Below are 20,122 nucleotides of genomic sequence, written 5' to 3' on the forward strand. Positions count from 1 at the left end.
TGCGGCATCCAGTCTGCGAGCAGTCACTGTGTCTACTTAACCCCTCTGCTTCTACAGCAAGCAGCAGATCCTCTGACTGGGCAGATTTCACATGCTCTGTATCAGTTACAGATGTGTGCATCAAACTGAGAACCACCCTTTAAATAAAGCCCATTCTCTGATGTGCATTACCTACAGGTAGCTTTCCCATGCCATCAAGAGTATTGGATAAGCAAAAAGAAAAAACAAAGAAAAATAGAATATGCACCCGGTGACGTTAATAAACATTTCAACTTTTTTTTTTTTAAAGTAAAGACAGGTCCTCATCAAATTAAAAATCAGTTTACTTCATGTTCCCATTTTCCTTACTTAAAAGACCATGTAGAATATGTGTTGAAGCTCCGCCTTAAAAAAAAAAAAACTCTTCTCTGACCGTATCATGGCTCAGAGGACTCGGGTTAACCAAGCACCAGGACGCAGGGCCTGCAGCAGGGCCAGCCCATAATCTAACACGCCGCTTACCACTCTTCCAGCTGGAGGTCATGGAGTGCCTGCCGGTCCTTCTGTTTCCTCTCCTGAAGAGTCTCACCACAGTACTTCTGAAGTAGCACTACCAGCCCTCCGAGAGGGGTGCTAAAGTGAAAGCAGAGAGAAAGCTTAGGGGCAAAAATCATCAGACCAGGCAACCGGTGAGCATCTCTGCTAATGCAGATGCTATACCACCTGCCCACTGCTCCCTGCTTCACAAAATGCTCCTCAGTCCTGTGGAGGAATGTCACAGAGTTCTTACAGAGAAAGGAAAAACAGATTGAGGTAATTTTTTTCCTCATCTGAACAACATAGAAAAACAATCAATACAACATCCTGAAGTATAAAAGCAATAGATCTATAATTGATCCTGGTTTTTATTTCTAAACAATATTTATTTATTCTTATTAGAAAGGCAGATTTACAGAGAGAAAGAGAGACAGAGAGTTCTTCCATATGCGGGTTCACTCCCCAAAAGGCAACAATGGTCAGAGCTGAGCTGAGCTGAAGCCAGGAACCGGAAGCTTCTTCCTCGTCTCTCATGTGGGTGTGCAAGGTCCCAACTATCTGATCAATCCTCTACTGCTTTCCTGGGCCATTTTTTCTCAGGTCGTTCTTCCTAGGCTGTGCCCAGCAGGGAGCTGGATGGGAAGTGGAGCAGCTAGCACATGAACCAATGTCCATATGGGACGCTGGTGTATAGGTGAAGGATTAGCCTGTTGAGCCATGGTGCTGGCCCAGCTCTGCTTTTTAAATAATAAATCAGAAACTATGACCAAGAGGGAAAATATGTACATATTTATGATGAGTTCTAGTAAGTAACTCCCTCCTGACATTTTCTCAGAAATGAAAGAACTAGGTCAGAACAGTATTAAGCCCTTGAGAGGCACAGGAAATGTGAAAGACATTTATGGTTAGACAAGGCATCCTACTGTTTTTTTGGGATACAGCCACCCAAACGTCCTGAAACTCAAGAATCTGGCACATCCAATAACTCATAACACCAACAGTTCCCCACTGAGAGACTGACTGATCAGGTAATGATTACAGTGATGGGGCCCAGCGTGACAGCAGAGTGGCTAAATCCTTGCCTTGCATGCACTGGATCCCACAGGGCACTGGTTTGTGTCCTGGCTGCTCCACTTCCCATCCAGCTTCCTGCTTGTGGCTTGGGAAAGCAGTCAAGGATGGCCCAAAGTCTTGGGACCCTGCACCTGCATGGGAAACCTGGAAGAAGCTCCCAGCTCCTGGCTTTGGATCAACTCAGCTCTAGCTGTTGCAGCCGGTTGGGGAGTGGACCAGCAGATGGAAGATCTTTAAAAAAAAATGGTTATAGCAATTACGTGGGTTTGGTTCTGGTGTTCTCAAAAGGAGTTTCTTATCATGGTATACTTAAATTTTCTTTGGCTGGAACTTAAGTAACTAATTTTTAAAAACTATTTTGGGGGGCTGGTATTGTTACGCAGTAGGTTAAGCTGCACTTGTGTTGGTGGCATCCTATATCACTCACTCTCTGTCTCTCCATCCCTCTCTCCCTCAGTCGCTTTGCCACTCCAACAAATCTTTTCTTTCTTCTTAAGGAATTATTTGTTTTTATTGGAAAGGAAGATTTACAGAGAGAAGGAGAGACAGAGAGATCTGCCAGAACTGGAAGACCATAACTTTCCAACCACATAATAATTAATTACAGCATGGATTATCAATAGATCATTAAAACCATTAGATCAAGGCAGCCATTAAATGCAGTGGTTAAGTCGCTATTTGGTATTCCTGAACCTCATCCTGGTGTGCCAGGTTCAAGTCCTGGCTCTTGCTCTTGCCAGGCAGCTTCCTGTTCATGCACATCCTGGGAGGCAAAAGGTGAGAGGTCAAGTCTCTGCCACCCCTGCAGGAGGTGTAGGTGGGATTAAAAGTTAATGTCCCTCACAGTGTCATGTCTCTGTCTATAAACCGAGAGCATAATCTCAGTTTATCTGACAGCTTAACTGACAGTTTATCTCTGTCAGAGATATTTAACCTATATCTAAATATAAGGGAAAGACCAAACAACACCGAAAAACACTCTGGGTACTGCTGTGACAAATAAGGAGTTTATTAAGCTAAACAAATAAAATGTCACGAAAATGTTTAAATAATGTGCTCCATTCACCGTTCAGCTCCCTGCTTATTGTCTGGGAAATCAGCAGAGGACGGCCCAAGTCCCTGGGACTCTGCACCTGCGTGGGAGACCCAGAAGTGGCTCCCAGCTTCAGACAGGCTCAGCTCCAGCCACTGTAGCAATTTGGGGAGTGAACCAGTGGATGGAAGAGCCTTCTCTCAGTCTCGCCTTCTCTCTGTAAATCTGCCTTTCCAATAAATAAATCTTAAAAAAAAAAAAAAAAAAGCATCTCTCAGAGCAGGCACTAGATAAGTAGTGAAGTCGCTAATTGGGATGCCTACACTCTGTATCAAGAGTGTGTGGTTGGCACCCCAGCTGCTCAGCTTTCCACTTAGTTCACTGCTTCACGTACACCCTGAGATGGATCATGTACTTGATTCCCAGTGACCCAATATGCAAGGCCCAGCCTGAGCTCCAGGCTCCTGTCTTCAGCCTGATCTAGTCCCAGCTGTCATGGGCATTTGGAGAGTAAACAGAGAGATGAATGGAAGATCTCTCTGTCTTCTTCTCTCACTCTGTCTCTGCTTTTCAAATAAAATGAAACTAAATAAAATTTTGTAAAAAAACCAAAACAAAACAAAACAAAAAACTGTTGAATAGTGTCTCTAATTTTAACTTAAATTATTTACTGTGAAAACATTAAGGAAAAAGTATGAGGAAATAATTGGGATGGGATTGAAACTGGACAGTCAAAGCTACTGCCATTATAAGATCAGAGGTCTTTTATAAGCTCTAAGGATTAAATGTGTTCTTCAGAAACGAATGTTTTTTAACTGGCAAGCTATGGACGAAAACAAGCCACGCTAATGCTTACCCCAGCAAGGCTCCAATTACGCCACCAGCCACCAGGCCTCGCAGACCTAAGTTTATTCTGAAAATACCTCCTGTGACAGCTATTTGAAAACAAAAAGGCAATATTAAATCATCTTTAAGTACTAGAATTTCATTTAAAAATTTTCTTTTCATAGCAATGACACAAAGCAACGAATGAGTTCTCTGAACCTATTAATATACCACTGCAGCCTAGATTTCTTGAGTCTAAATGCCAGTATAGGTGGCCTCCAACCTACTCTGCAGATTTAAATTAAGAAATCCCCCTTTTACAAAAATAAATCCATAGATTGTTCTAAGGATACAATCTCTTCACATTCTGCTTCATTTCTGCCCATTTCCTCTGAAGTAAAACTGCGACTTTCCTCTTTCTACTTCATTAATTTCTTCCTTTTTCAAACAAAGCTTTCCTAAAGTAAAAAAAACAAAGAGCCTTCGCCATCCCAACAGCTTAGGCCGTTCTCGGCTTTCTGTATGGCTTTATACTGCCACAGTCTGGCGGCACTGCAGTCAGGCAGGCAGTATTCCGACACACAACGCCACCTGGTGGACGGGATAGGGACTGGGCTGCCTTCCTGCCCACTGCAACTGTGCATCTGTGCCACTCACTTTCCTCTGTAAGTGTTCCCAAAGCAACTAATGCCAACTCAATCAGTGATATTTTTATTTTTAAATATTTACTTTTTCAAAGAGTTATAGAGAGGGACGCACATGCGCGCGCGCGCGCACACACACACACACACACACACACGCATTCTTACATCCACTGGTTTGCTCCCCAGATGGCTGCAAGAACCACCAGGCCAATGTAAGTGTCAGGGGCTCAAACACTGGGGCCATCTGCTGCTGTTCCCAGCCCATTAGCAGGGAGCTGCATTGGAGGTGGAGCAGCCTGGACACAAACTCACATCCATATGGGATGAGAGTGTTGCGGGTATTGGCAGCTCTATCTCCTGGCTACAGGCAGTATTTTTAACACTTGAGAGGTGGGTATTTGACATAATATTTAGACAGCAGCATCTCATATCAGAATGACTGGCTGAGTTACCGCTAACCTGCTTCTGATCCAGTATCCCGTTGATGTGCACAGCCTGGGAGGCAGCAATAATGGCCCCAAAACTTGGTTTCCTGTTATCTATGAGACCTGGAGTAAGTTTCAAGATCCTGGCTTTCATCTGGCCTAGCCCTGGCTGTTGCATTTGCAAACTCAGAGTACAGACTATGTCTCTATGCCTTTCAAATAAAATGGGGGGAAATTTTCAGGTTGCTGTTTATTTATTTTTAAAGATCTATTTATTTTGATACTGGTGCATGCAAGGCGAGGACTTCAGCCACTAGGCAACCATGCCAGGCCCTGAGGTTTCTACTGAAATCTTACATCACCATTTAAACATTTTCTAAATTGCCAAAAAAAAAAAAAAAGTTATCTTCACTATCATTACTTAGAAGCAGTAATGAGGTTTTTTTCTTGTCGTCTTCAACATAATTTTCTTGATTTTTATTTATTTTGGAGACAGTGAGCCATAGACACACCCCCTTCCACAGGCTAACACTCCAAAAACATGCATCAGGAGCAGGCTACATTTAATTGGTTCCTTAGGATGATCTCATACAAGTGGAATTCTTAAACCAAAAGACATGAGCATTTTTAAAGCTTTAATTTTTTTAATCTTATTTGAAAAACACCAACAAGAAGGAAGGAGTGAAGTTTATGCAACTAAGCATGTTAATAAGTTTCTAGCTGTTTTATGCATAAAATATGTATCTACACACATATATATTTACATATTTTCCCAGCAAGAAATCAGATAAATTTTTCTAATATTTTATAGACTTTTAAAAATAAGTACTTTAATGAACTATATTATACTGTATTAGTTACAAGCTTGCTTCTTTCCAGTTAATAACTACTCAAGTTCATGAACTATGGTTCTCTTACCATGTATCTGAAATATAACATTTATTCCACTTTGTTTTTTAATGTGCATGGCTTTGCTTTTAGCCATTGAATTCTGTTTTACAGATTTGTCAATACTCTTCTCCATTCAACTTATTGTGATTTTTTGTTGTTGTTAACTTCTTGTGATTTCACATTTTAATATCTAACAATTCCAAGATCCCATTATTATTCCTTTACTGACTTTATTTGCCATTGCCATGCCCACAGGATCAGCATTTTAGATATGCTATAGACAAGCTATCAGGTTATGTTTTAAAGGAAATCAGATGTTTATCTGAACTCCCACCTATTTATAAATTAAGTAGACTCCTGGGCTAATTGAAAATTTTCCCTCTCTCTCTCTCTATATATATATATATAAATTGTATATATAATTTGTAATCTTCTTCTGTTTGGGAATTTTTTTTTTGTAATTTTCTTTATAGAAGTTACACATTCAGGGCCTGGCACAATAGCCTAATGCCTAAAAGTCCTCATTTTGCATGTGCCAGGGATCCCATATGGGTGCCAGTTCTAATCCCAGCTGCTCCACTTCCCATCCAGCTCCCTGCTTGTGGCCTGGGAAAGCAGCAGAGGACGGCCCAAAGTCTTGGGACCCTGCTCTCACATAGGAGACCCAGAAGAAGCTCCTGGCTCCTGGCTTTGGCTCAGCTCCGGTCATGGTGGCCACTTGGGGAGTAAACCAGTAGACGAAAGATCTTTCTCTCTGTCTCTCCTCTCTGTGTATCTGTCTTTCCAACAAAAAATAAAGTAGATCTTTAGGAAAAGGAAAAAAAAAGAAAAAAGAAAGTTACATATTCATTAAATTTATGGTTTTTGTTATATAATTGTTACTATTATAATGAAAACTTTATTTTTCAAAGAATCGTTGTTATACTGATTAGTAGCAATAAATTTTCAAGCAATGTTTTTTAAATATTGCTTTCTCCTATCTAGAAACATGTCCTTTCCCCATCCTTTTAATAGTCTCACTGAGTATTTAATTTTCATATTAAAAAAATCACCTAAACATGCAACTCAAAAACTTCTGCTGGAACGATTAGCTACATTTAGTGGCAACCATGACCGTGACCTGCTTCACAATCTTCCTCTCATCACAGGAAGCTCCCGCCCACCCAGCTCAAGTTTCTCCTCCTTCCCAGCCCTTTCATAGGCAATTACAAATCTACTTTTTGGCTTAACAGATTCACTAATTCTGGTTATTTTCTGTAAATAGAACCAAACACTATCAAGTCTTACTTCTAGCTTTTTAACTGCTTAAAATACTCAACAGAACAGACCACAATTTATTTACCCAACGTGAGTTGATGCACAATGGTTACTCCCTGTTGGGGTTTGCTACAAGCACACTGACAAGGGGGACCTCAGCTCCTATGCAGTGCCAGCATCCTGCTAACCCAGCTCCAGTCCCCTGCCACTCAGGTAAGTCCGATTTGATGTGGCTCAGCTAGGGTTGAGGGATCCGGAAGAAGATCACTATTTTTCTGCTGCTCTGCCTTTCAAATAAACAAAATTTTATAAAAGAAAGGAAAACAAAACTATGTCTGACTTTCAATGTGTCTTGTGTGAAAATAATTAAAACCCACCTGCTATGTCTGAACATCTAATTTGATATACTAAGCAGGATAAGATGCCAGTTTAAAAAGGGTGCCTGTCAGACCAACATAAATTTTGCAAAGCTGACCACCAGGTGGAAGTGGTTTCATGAAAGCAAATCAAGCTTTTGTTGCTGCTGCTATTTTTTGCATGTTCTAGGCATTTTGTATGTTGACATTCTGGAGGGCCAAAGAATGGTAACATTAGCTTACCATGAAAGTGTTCTGAGAAAGCTGGCCAAAGCTCTCTGTTGCTCTGTCTTCAAACAAATAAACACATATAAAAAAAAATAGAATCAAGTTCAATTTATGATCTTTTCCTTAACTATACTATCATGTTTAATGAGTTTTTGCCTTACCAAAGGTCACAAATATTTACTTCTATTTTCTTCCCATAGTTTTAATTTTATTCAAGTTTTTGCATCATTTTGAATTTTACAGTTTTATATTTATTAGATAGTTGTTAAATTTTTTTCCCACAACGAGCCCAACATGATAGCCTAGTGGCTAAATCCTCGTCTTCCATGAGCCGGGATCCTATATGGGTGCCAGTTTGTATCTCAACTGCTCCACTTCCCATCCAGCTCCCTGTTTGTGGCCTGGGAAAGCATTCAAGGATGGTCCCAAGCCTGGGGACCCTGCAACCATGTAGGAGACCCAGAAGAGGCTCCTGACTCCTGGCTTTGGATATGCTCAGCTCCAACTGTGGCAGACAATTGCGGAGCAAATCAGAAGATAGAGATCCTTTTCTCCATATTTTCCTCTCTTTGTATACCTCCTTTCCGTTAAAAAATAATAAAAGCAAAATTTTAAAACCAAATTTTTTTCCAGGTATAAATCTGATTGCCTAACACTTCTTGATAAAAAAAAAATATCCCTCCTCCCTAATGAGGTGCTTTGGCATCTTGGTGGAAAACAAAGGAACCAAGAAGTTTTTCTGGTCTCTTCATTGACTCATCTATACCTGAGACTAACCAACTTGTAAAATAACCACTGCAACTTGCTCTAGCCACCAATGGGGATCCAACGGCAGCCCTCTCCAGCTGTCCTATCCCACCCAGAAGGAAGGACCAACCCTTGCCTTGTGAGGCTGCCAGCTCAGAAGCACACGCTTACTAAAAGACAAGTTCTAATCCCTGAGCTACAAAATGCTCTCTCCCTCCAAAAGCTCATTATCACACCGCTAAAGGTCTACTTGTTTATTCCTTTTAACCAGGCACATTATGTCTAGCCCTGGTGAAAAAAAAAATTACACAGCTTTTGAAATGGTAAAAACACAGTTTGAGGAGACAGAGCAAGCATCAACCAGACTCAGATATGGCAGGGATGTTGGAATTATCAGACCAAGAATTCAAAACAACCATGATTACCATCACAAGAGCCCTAAGGGACAAAGTAGATGGAATGCAAGAACAGATGGGCAATGTAAGCACAGAGATGGAAACCCAGACAGAAACGGAAAGACGCTAGGAATCAAAAGCAGCCACAGAAAAGAAGAATGCCTTTGATGTACTCATCAACAGACTGGATATAGCTAAAAAAATCTCTTCCCAAAAATAACAGAGAAAAAAGATGGGGAAAAACGCAGCAGAGAATATCCAAGAACTGTGGGTCAAATGCAAAAGGTGTAAATAAATATAACTGAAATACCAAAAGGAGACAGAGGAGAGAACAGAAAAAACACAGCTATTTGAGATAGTGACTGCAAATTTTCCCCAAGAAGTTTGGCCAAGAGCAAGCAGAATAAAAGTCCCCCACGTGACAGGTGGGTCTATCATCTTCCAATCAGAGAAAAAAACCTGAAACAAGCCAGAATAACCTTCACTTAGAAGAACAAAGATAAGAATTATATCTGACTTATCCTCAGAAACTAGACAACCAGAGTACAGAGTGTTGAGAGGAAAACATAACAATGAAACTTAATCCATTCATAATGAATTTACTACTCATATAGCTTGATTTTAGGCTTGCCACTAATTATTTATTTTCTATATGTCTAACTTAATTCCTTTGGGATTTTCTAATTTTTAAAAATATTTATTCATTTGAAAGGCTGAGTTACAGAGAAATAAAAGATGGAGAGAGAGAGATCTTCCATCTGCTGATTCACTCCTTAAATGATCCTTAAACTCCAGCCAGGAACCTGGAGTTTCCTCCTCCAGGTTTCCTATTTGGGTGCAGAGGTCCAAGCGTTTGGGCCATCTTCCACTGCTTCCCAGGCATATTAGCAGGCAAGTGGATCAGAAGAGCAGCCAGGACCTGAACTGGTATCCACATGGGATGCCAGTGCTACAGACAGTGGCTTTATCCACAATGCAACAGTGGCAGTCAATCTAACATTTTCAAAACTCACTCCTCTTCACTATAAAATCTATCTAAGCTCATCATAATTTACTTCATGTAAGCACTGACTTGATTCCAACAAGACAGAACAGACACTTCCTTCCAATTTAGTTCTCTTACCTTCATGCTATTATTGTCATAAATGTGAGATACTTTAAAATCCAACACAATTGGGTCTGGTGCGATGGCTCAGTGGCTAAATCCTTGCCTTGTACGCACTTGCCTGTGGCCTGGGAAAGTGATGGGGAATGGCCCAAGGCCTTGGGACCTGCACAGATGTGACTCAAAGAAGCTCCCAGCTCTCGACTCCTAGCTTCAGATTAGCTTAGCTCCGGCCTATGCGGCCACTTCAGGGGTGAGCCAGCAGATGGAAGATCTTTCTCTATCTCCTTGTTTCCGTAAATCTGTCTTTTCAATAAATAACTTTTTTGAAAAGCCAACACAATTATATAATTATGATTATTAATATAACTTCATGTATTTTAAAGAAGTGATGAAAGACAAGAAAAACAATTATTTTATATTTCTTTGAATAACCTACATATTTAGCATTTTGGGTACTTTTCATTTTTTCCTAATTCCTATTTGGTATCATTCCTTTTTATACATCTCTACTCCTGCTCTTTTTGTGCTATTGTTGTCACAGATATCAATAAATGATATATACCCAAACTTCAATTTTAGTAGTTACATCTTTTAGATCAATTAAGAGAACTACATTCACATTGCCTTTTATAATTCCTTATACAACTACCTTTATTAATGCTCTTCAAGTCTTCACACAGATTTTAGTTTTCAACTGGTATCACTTCCTTTTGTCCTGCAGAATATTAAGCACTTTGGTAAAGCAGGTCTGCAAGTAACAAATTTCCTGTCTTTGTCTGGCGGTGTCTTTGCCTTCCTTTCTGAGGAACAGCTAGAGATGGAACGTCTGGTTAACTGATCATTCTTTTCTGAGTAAGCATTCTGAACTTAGCCACTCCCACGGCTTCTGCCTCTTCACTCAAGGTGAGAAGACAGCCACTCACCCTGTTGGGTATTCCCTGTGTGTGAGACACTGGTGTGTTTCCTTGCAGCTTCCAGGATTTTTCCTGTATCCTTTAATGATTTAACTATGACATATATAGGTATGACCCTTCCTGTACTTTCCCTTCTTGTAACTTAGAACTTCTTAGACGTGTAGTTTGTTTTGCATCAAATTTGGGAAGCCATGGCTTCATTTGTATTTCTTCAAATACTGTGTCTGCCTTTCTGGAATTCTTGCTACAAGCCCATTGGGATGCTCCGGGGTATCTCACAGGGCTCTGAAGCCCAGCTGGTTCCTCTTCATTTTTAAAGTCTTTCCTTCAGAAGACAATCTGTACCGTTTTATCTTCAAGACCACTGATCATCTTCTACCAGGCCCTCTGTTGACCTCCTTCTCCACAGAGAATTTTTAACTTCCACTACTATTTATCAACTCCAGAATTCTCACCTGATTACTTTCAAATTTCAGTCTTCGCGGATCTTTATTTTTTTACAAGTTATTTTATTTTTATTTGAAAAAGTTAGAGATAGAGAGAGAAGGATACTTAACCTACTGCACCATGGTACCAGCCCCTGATCTTCTCTACTTGATGAATCATGGTCATATTTTTATCCAATTCTTTATATATCATTTGAAGTCTTTAGTTGGCTATGTCCAAAAAGACAGGTCCCTCCAGGAGAAGCTCTCCCCTTGATTCTGTCCATTCCATGCTCCCAGTTTTTCAAAGTTTTTTTTTTCTTTTTTCTGTTGTCTTTGTTAAAAACAGAGCATTTTTTAAATAACATACTCCTGCTTTCAGGCTCGTACAGGCATGGTTATAGTTCTTAATGCTGCGACTTAACCAGTTCTACAGTGTGCAGCCACAGATGTGTTTTCAGTTTTTCTTTCTTTGAAGATTTGTTTTTATTAGAAAGGCAGATTTACAGAGAGAAGGAGAGACAGAAACAGACATATTCCTTTCATTGATTCACTCCCCAAAAAGCTGCAATGGCTAATCCAAAGCCAGGATCCTGAAGTTTCTTCTGAGTCTTCCACACAGCAGCAGAGTCCCAAGAAATTGGGCTATCCTCTGCTGCTTTACCAGGCCATAAGCTGGGAATCTGATCAGAAGTGGAACAGCCAGGACATGAACCAGTGCCCACATGGGATGCTGCCACTTGGAGGTGGAGGACTAGCCAGTTGAGCCAACGTGTCAGTCGCTATTTTTAATTTTTTGTAATTATTTTATTGTGATAATGTTTACATAGAGCCACCATTTTTATATTCATATCTGATTTCTGAGGAATTGCACTGGCATAATAGTTAGCCAATGGTTTGTCAAAAGCATGCTTTAACAGCTTCTAAGGCTCTAAATTTTCAATAGATTTGTCTTTGACTTAGTGAATGCACTTAAAGTTCAGGAAGCTTACAAGTCTTTTTAGACTTTATATATTCACCAGGACTCCTATTCAATGAGAGAAGTAGCTTGCTAGGGCCCTTAACAGTCTCTCCTGAGTATGTATTTATCCTCACATATGTTGCAAGAACTTCCATAGAATAATTAAGATCTTATGCAGGTTTTCTTTGACTGTTTTGTTCCCTTAATATGTTATTAAATTCTGCCTACCCTGACAATCTACTGCTTGCCAGAAACAGTAATCAAAACCTCAGGCTTTACATGCTGTCTTTCCTTATTCACACGAAATGTTTTCTGTGCTATCCTTAAAATGGAATTTTCTATTCTGCTATCCCCTCCCCCCAGAAATTAACAGCCCCCAAGTATAGCAAAACTGCTAGTTCTCTGAGCCTGCCCTACTTTCCTGGAACATAGCACCAAAAAATTTGGAACTAAGTGAAGGATGAAATATCACAGACTCCCATTGTTCTTACAGAGGTTCAGTAGATATTCTTAAATAAGGCTTCTCGATTTGTCAGTTTCCAGCATATCCAAATGAGTGCTTTTAATAATTCTGCCCAATCTTATTGGTGCTTTCTGAGGACAGCATGTACCATGGCAGATGTTGAATATCCTTTTACGAATGTCTGGACAAACGTCAGATAAACAGGATGAGAAGGAATCCTTGACATACCACATTCAAGAGAAATTACCCTAGAGTCACACCACACAGTACAGTGTTGGTTGCTGGTTTCAGATAAAAATTTATATTATGTCAGGAATATTTTTCTCCTCTTCTTTTACAAATAATTTTTATAATGAATGAGGAAATATATATATTCTACTATGCGTCAAGTGATGGGGACATGAAAGGCATTTTCTTTGAAATCAAGTAATTCATTCTAATGTGAAAGCAAAATAAGTAAATAGCTATAATACAGTGAGTAGTACCTGGCTAAAGCTATAGTAAATATGAGAATTACAGGAAAAAAGGTACTGAAGTAAAACTAAAAATAGAAAACCAGAGGCTGAGGAGAACTTCCTAGGGTAGCACAGACTGACCAGTAATCTGCACTTGGAAAGCTATCAACCGGAGCTGAATCAAATCAGCTGCAGCAGTGAAAAGGTGCGTGTATGAAGAAGAACCAAACTACATAATGCAAAACAATGCTGGGCGTGGCGATCCCAATATAACCTACAAGGTTAAAGACTTGCAATGAAACTTTTAACTATACTTGTAAAATACGATACTAGGTTTTATACAAATGACTGTACTTAAAATGGCATGACATATTTAAATGTCAGAAAGTTAAACTTGTAAGACTACACTACTGGGCCCAGTGCAGTAGCCTAGGGGCTAAAGTCCTTGCCTTGCATACACTAAGATTCCACATGGGTGTCGGTTCCTGTCCCAGCTGCTCCACTTCCCACCCAGCTCCCTGGCTGTGGCCTGGAAAGCAGTACAGCACAGCCCAAAGCCTTGGCACCCTAAATCCCCAAGGGAGACCTGGAAGAACCTCCTGGCTCCTGGCTTTACAATCTGCTCAGCTCTGGCTGTTGTGGCTGCTTGGGAAGGGAACCAGCACACAGAAGATATCTCTCTCTCTCTCTCTCCTTCCTGTAAATCTGCCTTTTCAATAAAAACAAATAAATTTTAAAAACCCTATAGTATTGTGATAATACGTAGGAGGCGAATGATGGGAGGAAAAAGTTGAAGGCTGAAAGTAGGGGAGAGAGATGAATTCCTATACCTAAAAATGTATCATGGAAAACAGTAAAAGAAAAAATAATTTTTTTAGAAAATGGTGCTTAGGGTCCTGGCACAGTAGCCTAGTGGCTAAAGTCCTCACCTCGCATGCACCAGGCAACAATTCCTGCCCTGGCTCATCTGCTTCCCACCAGCTTCCTGCTTATGGTTGGGAAAGCAGAAGAGGATGGCCCAGGGGACTCTGCACCCCAGTGGGAGACCTAAAGAAATTCCTGGCTCCAGGTCAGCTCCGATCCGGCTGCTGCGGCCACTAGGTGAGTGAAGCAGCAGATGGAAGCACTTTCTCCAGTCTCTCCTTCTCTTCATAAATGTCTTTCCACTATTTTTATAAATAAATAAATCTTAAAAAATAATAGTGCTTAGATGAGAGGTTAGATCAAGAATTGATATTAAAGTTGTATGGGAAACCCAGAGCCCACAATGGAGTGCTGGTTTAAGCTGCAGCTGCTCTGCTTCTGATCCAGCTTCCTGCTAATGTACACCTCCAAGTGCTCAGGTGCTTAGGCTCCTGCCACCCATAGCGGAGATCCAGATGAAGTTCCAAGCTCTTAGTTTTATCCTGGCCGAGTCTTGGCTGTCATGGGCATTCAAGGAGTAAGCCAGTAGAAGGAAGAGACCTTTCTCTCTCTCTGTTACTCTTTTTCTAAGTAGATGAAAATAAATACACATTAAAACAGAAACTTTGGGCTCAGCACAGTGGCCTAGCAGGTAAAGTCCTCACCTTGAATACACTGGGATCCCATATGGGCACCGGTTCTAATCCCGACAGCCTCACTTCCCATCCAGCTCCCTGCTTCTGACCTGGGAAAGCAGTCGAGGACAGCCCAAAGCCTTGGGACCCTGCACCCGCATGGGAGACCTGGAAGAAGCTCGTGGCTCCTGGCTGTGGATCAGCTCAGCTCTGGCAGTTGCAGTCACCTGGAGAATGAATCATCAGATGGAAGATCTTCCTCTCTGTCTCTCCTCCTCTCTGTATATCTGACTTTCCAATAAATAAATAAACCTTTAAAAAAAAAGAAAAGAAAAGAAATGCAGTAGAAGTAACAGCAGCAATGGGAATAAGAAAAGGTGAAAAGATTCCATATTTATTTAAGAAAAACTGACAAGAAGAAACATAGGAAAGAAGGAAATAAAGACAAATACCCTTCCTCAACTTCTTGGTTTGTCACTGAACAGGACATATGATAGAAAACACAACAGCAGGAGCAAGAGAGGAAAAAGGAGAAAGGAAAATTTGTTTTGGATAATAAGCATCTGAGTCTATAAAATACCAACATACATTTATATATTTTAAAAAGTAAATCCTAGTAATTTAGAGCAAATCTTTTACATTATTTTTTAAAATGTGCTTATTTTCATTTTATTGAAAAGAGAGAAAAAACAGGCATTGTCTTCCACTTGCAGGGTGACTCCTAAAATGTACACAACAGTGGGCTGGTCAAGGCCAAAACAGGGAGCCTGGAACTCCACCTGCCTCCCCCACGAGGGTGGCAGCGACCCACTGCTTGAACATTGCCTGCTGCCCCCAGGATACACATCAGTGGGAAGGTGGAGTGGAAGATGAGGACACAGGACTTGATGCAGACATCCTAGACAGTAATGTAACTGAGGAGCTGCACATTTTCTCCGGCTCCAGTGCTATTTGTGCCTCTGCTTAGTTCTATATTTTAAAATGTTTCCATTGGATGTGAAGTTCAAGTTTCAGCATAATTAAAAAACTCTGAATGTAAAGTCTTCACAAAGTTCATGAACAATGCATATTGCAGAGTACGTAGAGATTTTAAAATGTGCTTGCACCAAAATAAATTTGTCTTTTAATTCTATTTTCCCCATAAACTTTTCATAGTGCTGTTATCTAAAGCACATGGAGTAAAATGCTAATAATAGTTAAATCTCTGTATCTACTGGAACATGCATTTTGGAACTTTTTGCAAGTTTGAAATTGGTTACAAATACATTTTTAAAGGTTATTTTCAGAATTTATGAGTTTTTATGAAATAATACACACATTTACTGTGGAAATAACTAAATCAAGCTCAACATGTATACTAATTGTCGCACTTTTTGGCTGCAGTGAGAACACTTAAAACCGGCTCTTTTAGCCATTCCCAAGGACAAACCACAGTATGCTTAACTGTAGTCACTGTGTTACAATACCGATCTTTGAAGTTCTTCCAGTCTAAGTGAAATTTTGTATTCTCCGAACAGTGTCTTCCCAATCCCTACTCTATGTTCTGGGTTCTGTCCTCACCACTGTATTCTACTTTCATGGTCATTTAATAGAGGCATTTCTATAGGCAGAGAGCTTTAAAACAAAATCCAAACTTACTATGTAAACTACTCCTGCCTCCCCTGACCAACCACATCTCAACCTCAGTACTCAGCCTGCTGTCGTGCTGATTTCCCCGCTCAGGGGCAAGGTCTTGCCTTAGAGCCTTGCCCTCTTCTTTGCAGAGCTTGCTCGTCCCCTTGAACGTCACTTCCTCAGAGAGGCCTTCTCTGACCCCCCCACCACCTGTCCCGGTCAGATCCCATTCCCAACTCTTTGTTACTTCTACCACAGGGACCTGCTTTTTTTTATTTTACCATCCACATCAGACTCTGAAATTCAACAAAATCAAGGATCTTGGTAGTTTTGTTTAGAAGTATACCAAAGCCAACTATAATGCTTCTCATAAGTGCATTTTCAAGAATGCTGAGTGGGGGTCAGCACGGCAGTGCAGTGGATAAAGCTGTAGCCTGCAATGATGTCATGTCACACAGGCATAGGTTTCAGTCCCAGCTACTGCACGTCTGAACCAGCTCCCTGCTACTGTGCCTGGGAGACCAGCAGAGGCATCATAAAGGAAATCCAGGGTAAGCTCCTGGCTCCTGGCTTCAGCCTGGCTCAGCCCAGCCGCTGTGGACATTTCAGGGAATGAACCAGCAGATGGAGGACATCACTCTCTCTTTTTCTTTCTTCTCTGTAATTCTGCCTTTCAAATAAATAAATAAAATCTTAAAAAAAAAAAAAAAAAGAATGCTAAGTGAAGTAGATGAAAAGCCAATATAAGAATTCAGTAAGGCCCAGCGAGGTAGCCTAGTAGCTAAAGTCCTGGCTTTGCACACACTAGGATCCCATATGGGTACCTGTGCATATCCCAGCTGCTCCACTTGCCTTCCAGCTCCCTGCTTGTGGCCTAGGAAAACAGTGGAGAATGACCCAAAGCCTTGGGACCCTGCACCTGCATGGCAGCCCCAGAAGCTCTTGGCTTCAGATCGGCACAGCTCTGGCCATTGTGGACACTTGGTGAGTAAACCAGTGGACGGAAGATCTTTCTGTCTCTCTTTGTAAATCCGACTTTCCAATTAAAAAACATCAAGTAATTCTGATTTTTAACTTCTTACATATTTTTCTTTTTATGATGTATTTTAAAATTTTATTTCACAGGCAGAGTTAGAGAGAGGATAACAGACAGTATCTTCCATCTGTTGGTCCATTCGTCAAATGGCTCTAATGACCAGGTTTAGACCAGGGCAAAGCCAGGAACCTGGAGTTCCTTCTGGAGCTTCCCACATGGGTGCAACTGGGTCACCTTACTGGTTTCCCAAACACATTAGCAAGGAGCTGGATAGGAAGTGGGGCAGCTGGGACCTGAACCAGCATCTATAAGGGATGGTGGAAGCTTAACTTGCTATGCGACAAAACTGGCCCCTCCTTACACGTTTTCTAAACAATATGTGAGACTGAGAAAATATAAGAAAGAATAAAAAAGTCTTACCTCCTGCAATGACAAAATGGCTTAGGGCATTTTCATTTCGGTACACATTTAGACTGGTGTTCACTGTGCTGGAAAGAAAGACACAAAAGAAAACATTAGATTTAAAACATATCCCACTGATTTTCTCAATTGCCACTTTCACTAAATGATAGCTTTAGAGGTTCCTGCTCTAACAGGTCCTAGGTCTAGGCCCCCTTTCTACACTCCAGACTGCTAATGGGCCTCGTCGGTGGCTCTTCTGCTGAAGAATGAACCAAATGATATCATTTCATTCTAAGTAAATATTCACTTAGAAACAGAAAGAAGAATTTGGCAGATTTTCTTCTTTCTTAAAACTATTATATCTACTTGATCTATTTGGCAGACTGCCATCACAGAGGCAAAATTAAAACTGTGTCATTTTCACTGAACCACCGTGCAGCACAAAGGCAGATCAAAGTCCCTGAGAAAAAGTATGAATGACTTTAGCTTTTATACTCCCACTTGCTAAAAAAACGAGTTCCTCAAAGAATGCCAAGACCCTCTCACAGTGCAGAGAAAACTTACTTGAATATAGTCACGAACAAGGCAGTTCTCCAACTCCAGCGCCATCCATAGCGAATGAAGCCCCGCGTGGCAGCACGGTGTGCACTTTGCTGAAGTGAAGAAAAAAAAGCTGTCAGATTCCAAGAAACCTTGATGACTTCCTTGATTCTAAAACTACAGTAAAGAATGTTAGCAATACATTAGTCAGGTACACTAAACAAAAAGGAAAACACAAATTCTCCAGGGGTTTCAGGCTTCAGATATTGACACTACAGGCAAAGGCCCATGCGCAGCCTACTCTATCAGGAGGCGGAAATGGAATTAAGAATTGCTATGTCAACCATGTAATTTCTCAATTAAGTACCTGCTGATAATCTATGTGGTAAATGCAATGGCATACATAACATAAGGATTAGTTTCTTTTGAAACTCAGGGAACATTAGGGAAAGAATTAAGAACAACTACTGAGTGAATACTAAATTAAACAGCAGGAGTTAAGACACAGATTGCTCATGCAGGAAAAGGACAGAAGAAAAAAACAAAACTAATATTTACTGACCTCATGTTATATATTAACACATTCTTTTAGTTAATCTCACAATATGCTTTCTAGGAAAAGGCTTTAGTGTTAACTAAAGCTTAAGAGGAATTTTTCTTTTTCTTATTTTTTTTTGGTAAGATTTTAAAGATTTACTCATTTGAAAGGCAGAATAATAGAAAAGGAGATACAGAAAGAAAGCGTTCTTCCACCTGCTGGTTCACTCTTGAATTGTCTGCAAGCGCCAGAGCTGGACCAGTACAAAGCCAGAAGCCTAGAACTGTATCCAATATTCCACATGGGTGGCAGAAACCCAGCTGTGTGGGACATCACCGCTGCCTTCTTAGGCTCAGGAGCAGGGAGCTGGCTCAGAAGGGATGCAGGCGTCAAGCAGTGCCAAAACCCACTGTGCCAAAGTGCCTGCCCCTTAGGAGCAAGTTTATAACTGGCATCACGGGTAAAGGATAAAGGCAGAATTTGAACATGTTGCCTGTCTCCACATCCCATTTTCACTATCAGACCAACAAGCAAGCAGCAAGTTTGATATAAAACCATGGGTAAAGTCCAGGTTTTTAAAAAATCGGAAAGAATCCCTAAACAGATCCTTAACCAATTCAAATCTTCCCTAAAGTTATCAGTATCAACTCACAGCTTTTAATAAATAGGCAGATATGGGGTGGGTGCTGTGGCACAAAAGATTAAGCCACCTCCTATGTAGTTGGTATCCTATACGAGAGCCAGTTTGAATACCAGTTGCTCCACTTCCAGTTGTGTTCCCTGTTAATTAATGTCTGTGGAAAAAGCGGCAGAGGATGGTCCAAGTACTTGGGCCCCTTTACCCACATGGAAGATCCGGAAGAGGTCCTGGTTTCAAATGGGCCTAGGTCTAGCTGTTCCAGCCACTTGGGAAGTAAACCAGTGGATGAAGAGCTCTCTTTCTATCTCTCCTACTCTCTGCAATTCTGCCTTTCAAATAAAAATAAATAAATGTTTTTTTTTTAAGTTTCACTAAAATAAACCCAGAATTTTAAATAAATAAGCAAAGATGACATAGAGGTACAATGATAAAGATGGATATATGACCATGTTTGTGTAACACCCACCACACACACACACACACACACACACACACACACACACACACACACACACTCATTTTCCTACTTAGGGCCCAGAAGCAATGCTACCCCAGTATCCATGTGCATACTCAAAACCCACACCTTGCTTCCTAAACCCCATTCTCTAGTAAACGTTATTAGAGTTCCACAGGGAAATGGCTAATTCCGGAACCAGCACTGGAAAATCAGTGTGAAAATCAGCTATGAGCATTTTGCTGTGCTAAGAGCAAAGATAAATTCAAAGAATGATGCAGATACAGCAAAAGACACAGGAGTTAATTTGAAGGACTCCAACTGTCCAAATCCAGACTAACTTAGGTATCAACTAATGATAATGGACTATAAAAATATAAAACAAAGTAAGCACCTATGAATCTGCACTGATATAAACTGAAAATAAGTAAATAAATAAATAAATGGTGGGAGAGGAGAGAAAAGTACTTCCTTAAAACTGAACACTAACCAATAAATGTAGAAAGAATGAGGAGAACTTAAAACTGGTCATCAGGCAACCACCACAGAAATAAATGTTTCAGGCAAATATTATCATTTAAAGCTAAAACTACAGAATAAAATTCTAATGAAAAACAGGATATTTACAGTTTCAAAGGAATAA

At 40.5% G+C, this 20,122-nt stretch overlaps 1 protein-coding gene across 1 annotated transcript in view; it reads right to left on the reverse strand.

Annotated features, from left to right (window-relative positions):
* Positions 1–20,122, reverse strand: part of TIMMDC1 (translocase of inner mitochondrial membrane domain containing 1) — a 28,129-nt gene that overhangs the window by 2,835 nt on the left and 5,172 nt on the right. The window contains exons 3-6 of the mRNA XM_040984192.1: positions 17,872–17,960; positions 17,326–17,393; positions 3,480–3,558; positions 502–612 (exon numbers count right to left, since the gene is read on the reverse strand). Coding sequence (XP_040840126.1) covers positions 502–612; positions 3,480–3,558; positions 17,326–17,393; positions 17,872–17,960 — 347 coding nt within the window. The remainder of the gene's footprint in view (positions 1–501; positions 613–3,479; positions 3,559–17,325; positions 17,394–17,871; positions 17,961–20,122) is intronic.

This window comes from Ochotona curzoniae, unplaced genomic scaffold (assembly GCF_017591425.1).
Source record: "Ochotona curzoniae isolate NIBS_2020 unplaced genomic scaffold, NIBS_Ocur_1.0 contig_4093, whole genome shotgun sequence".
NCBI classification, from domain to species: domain Eukaryota; kingdom Metazoa; phylum Chordata; class Mammalia; order Lagomorpha; family Ochotonidae; genus Ochotona; species Ochotona curzoniae.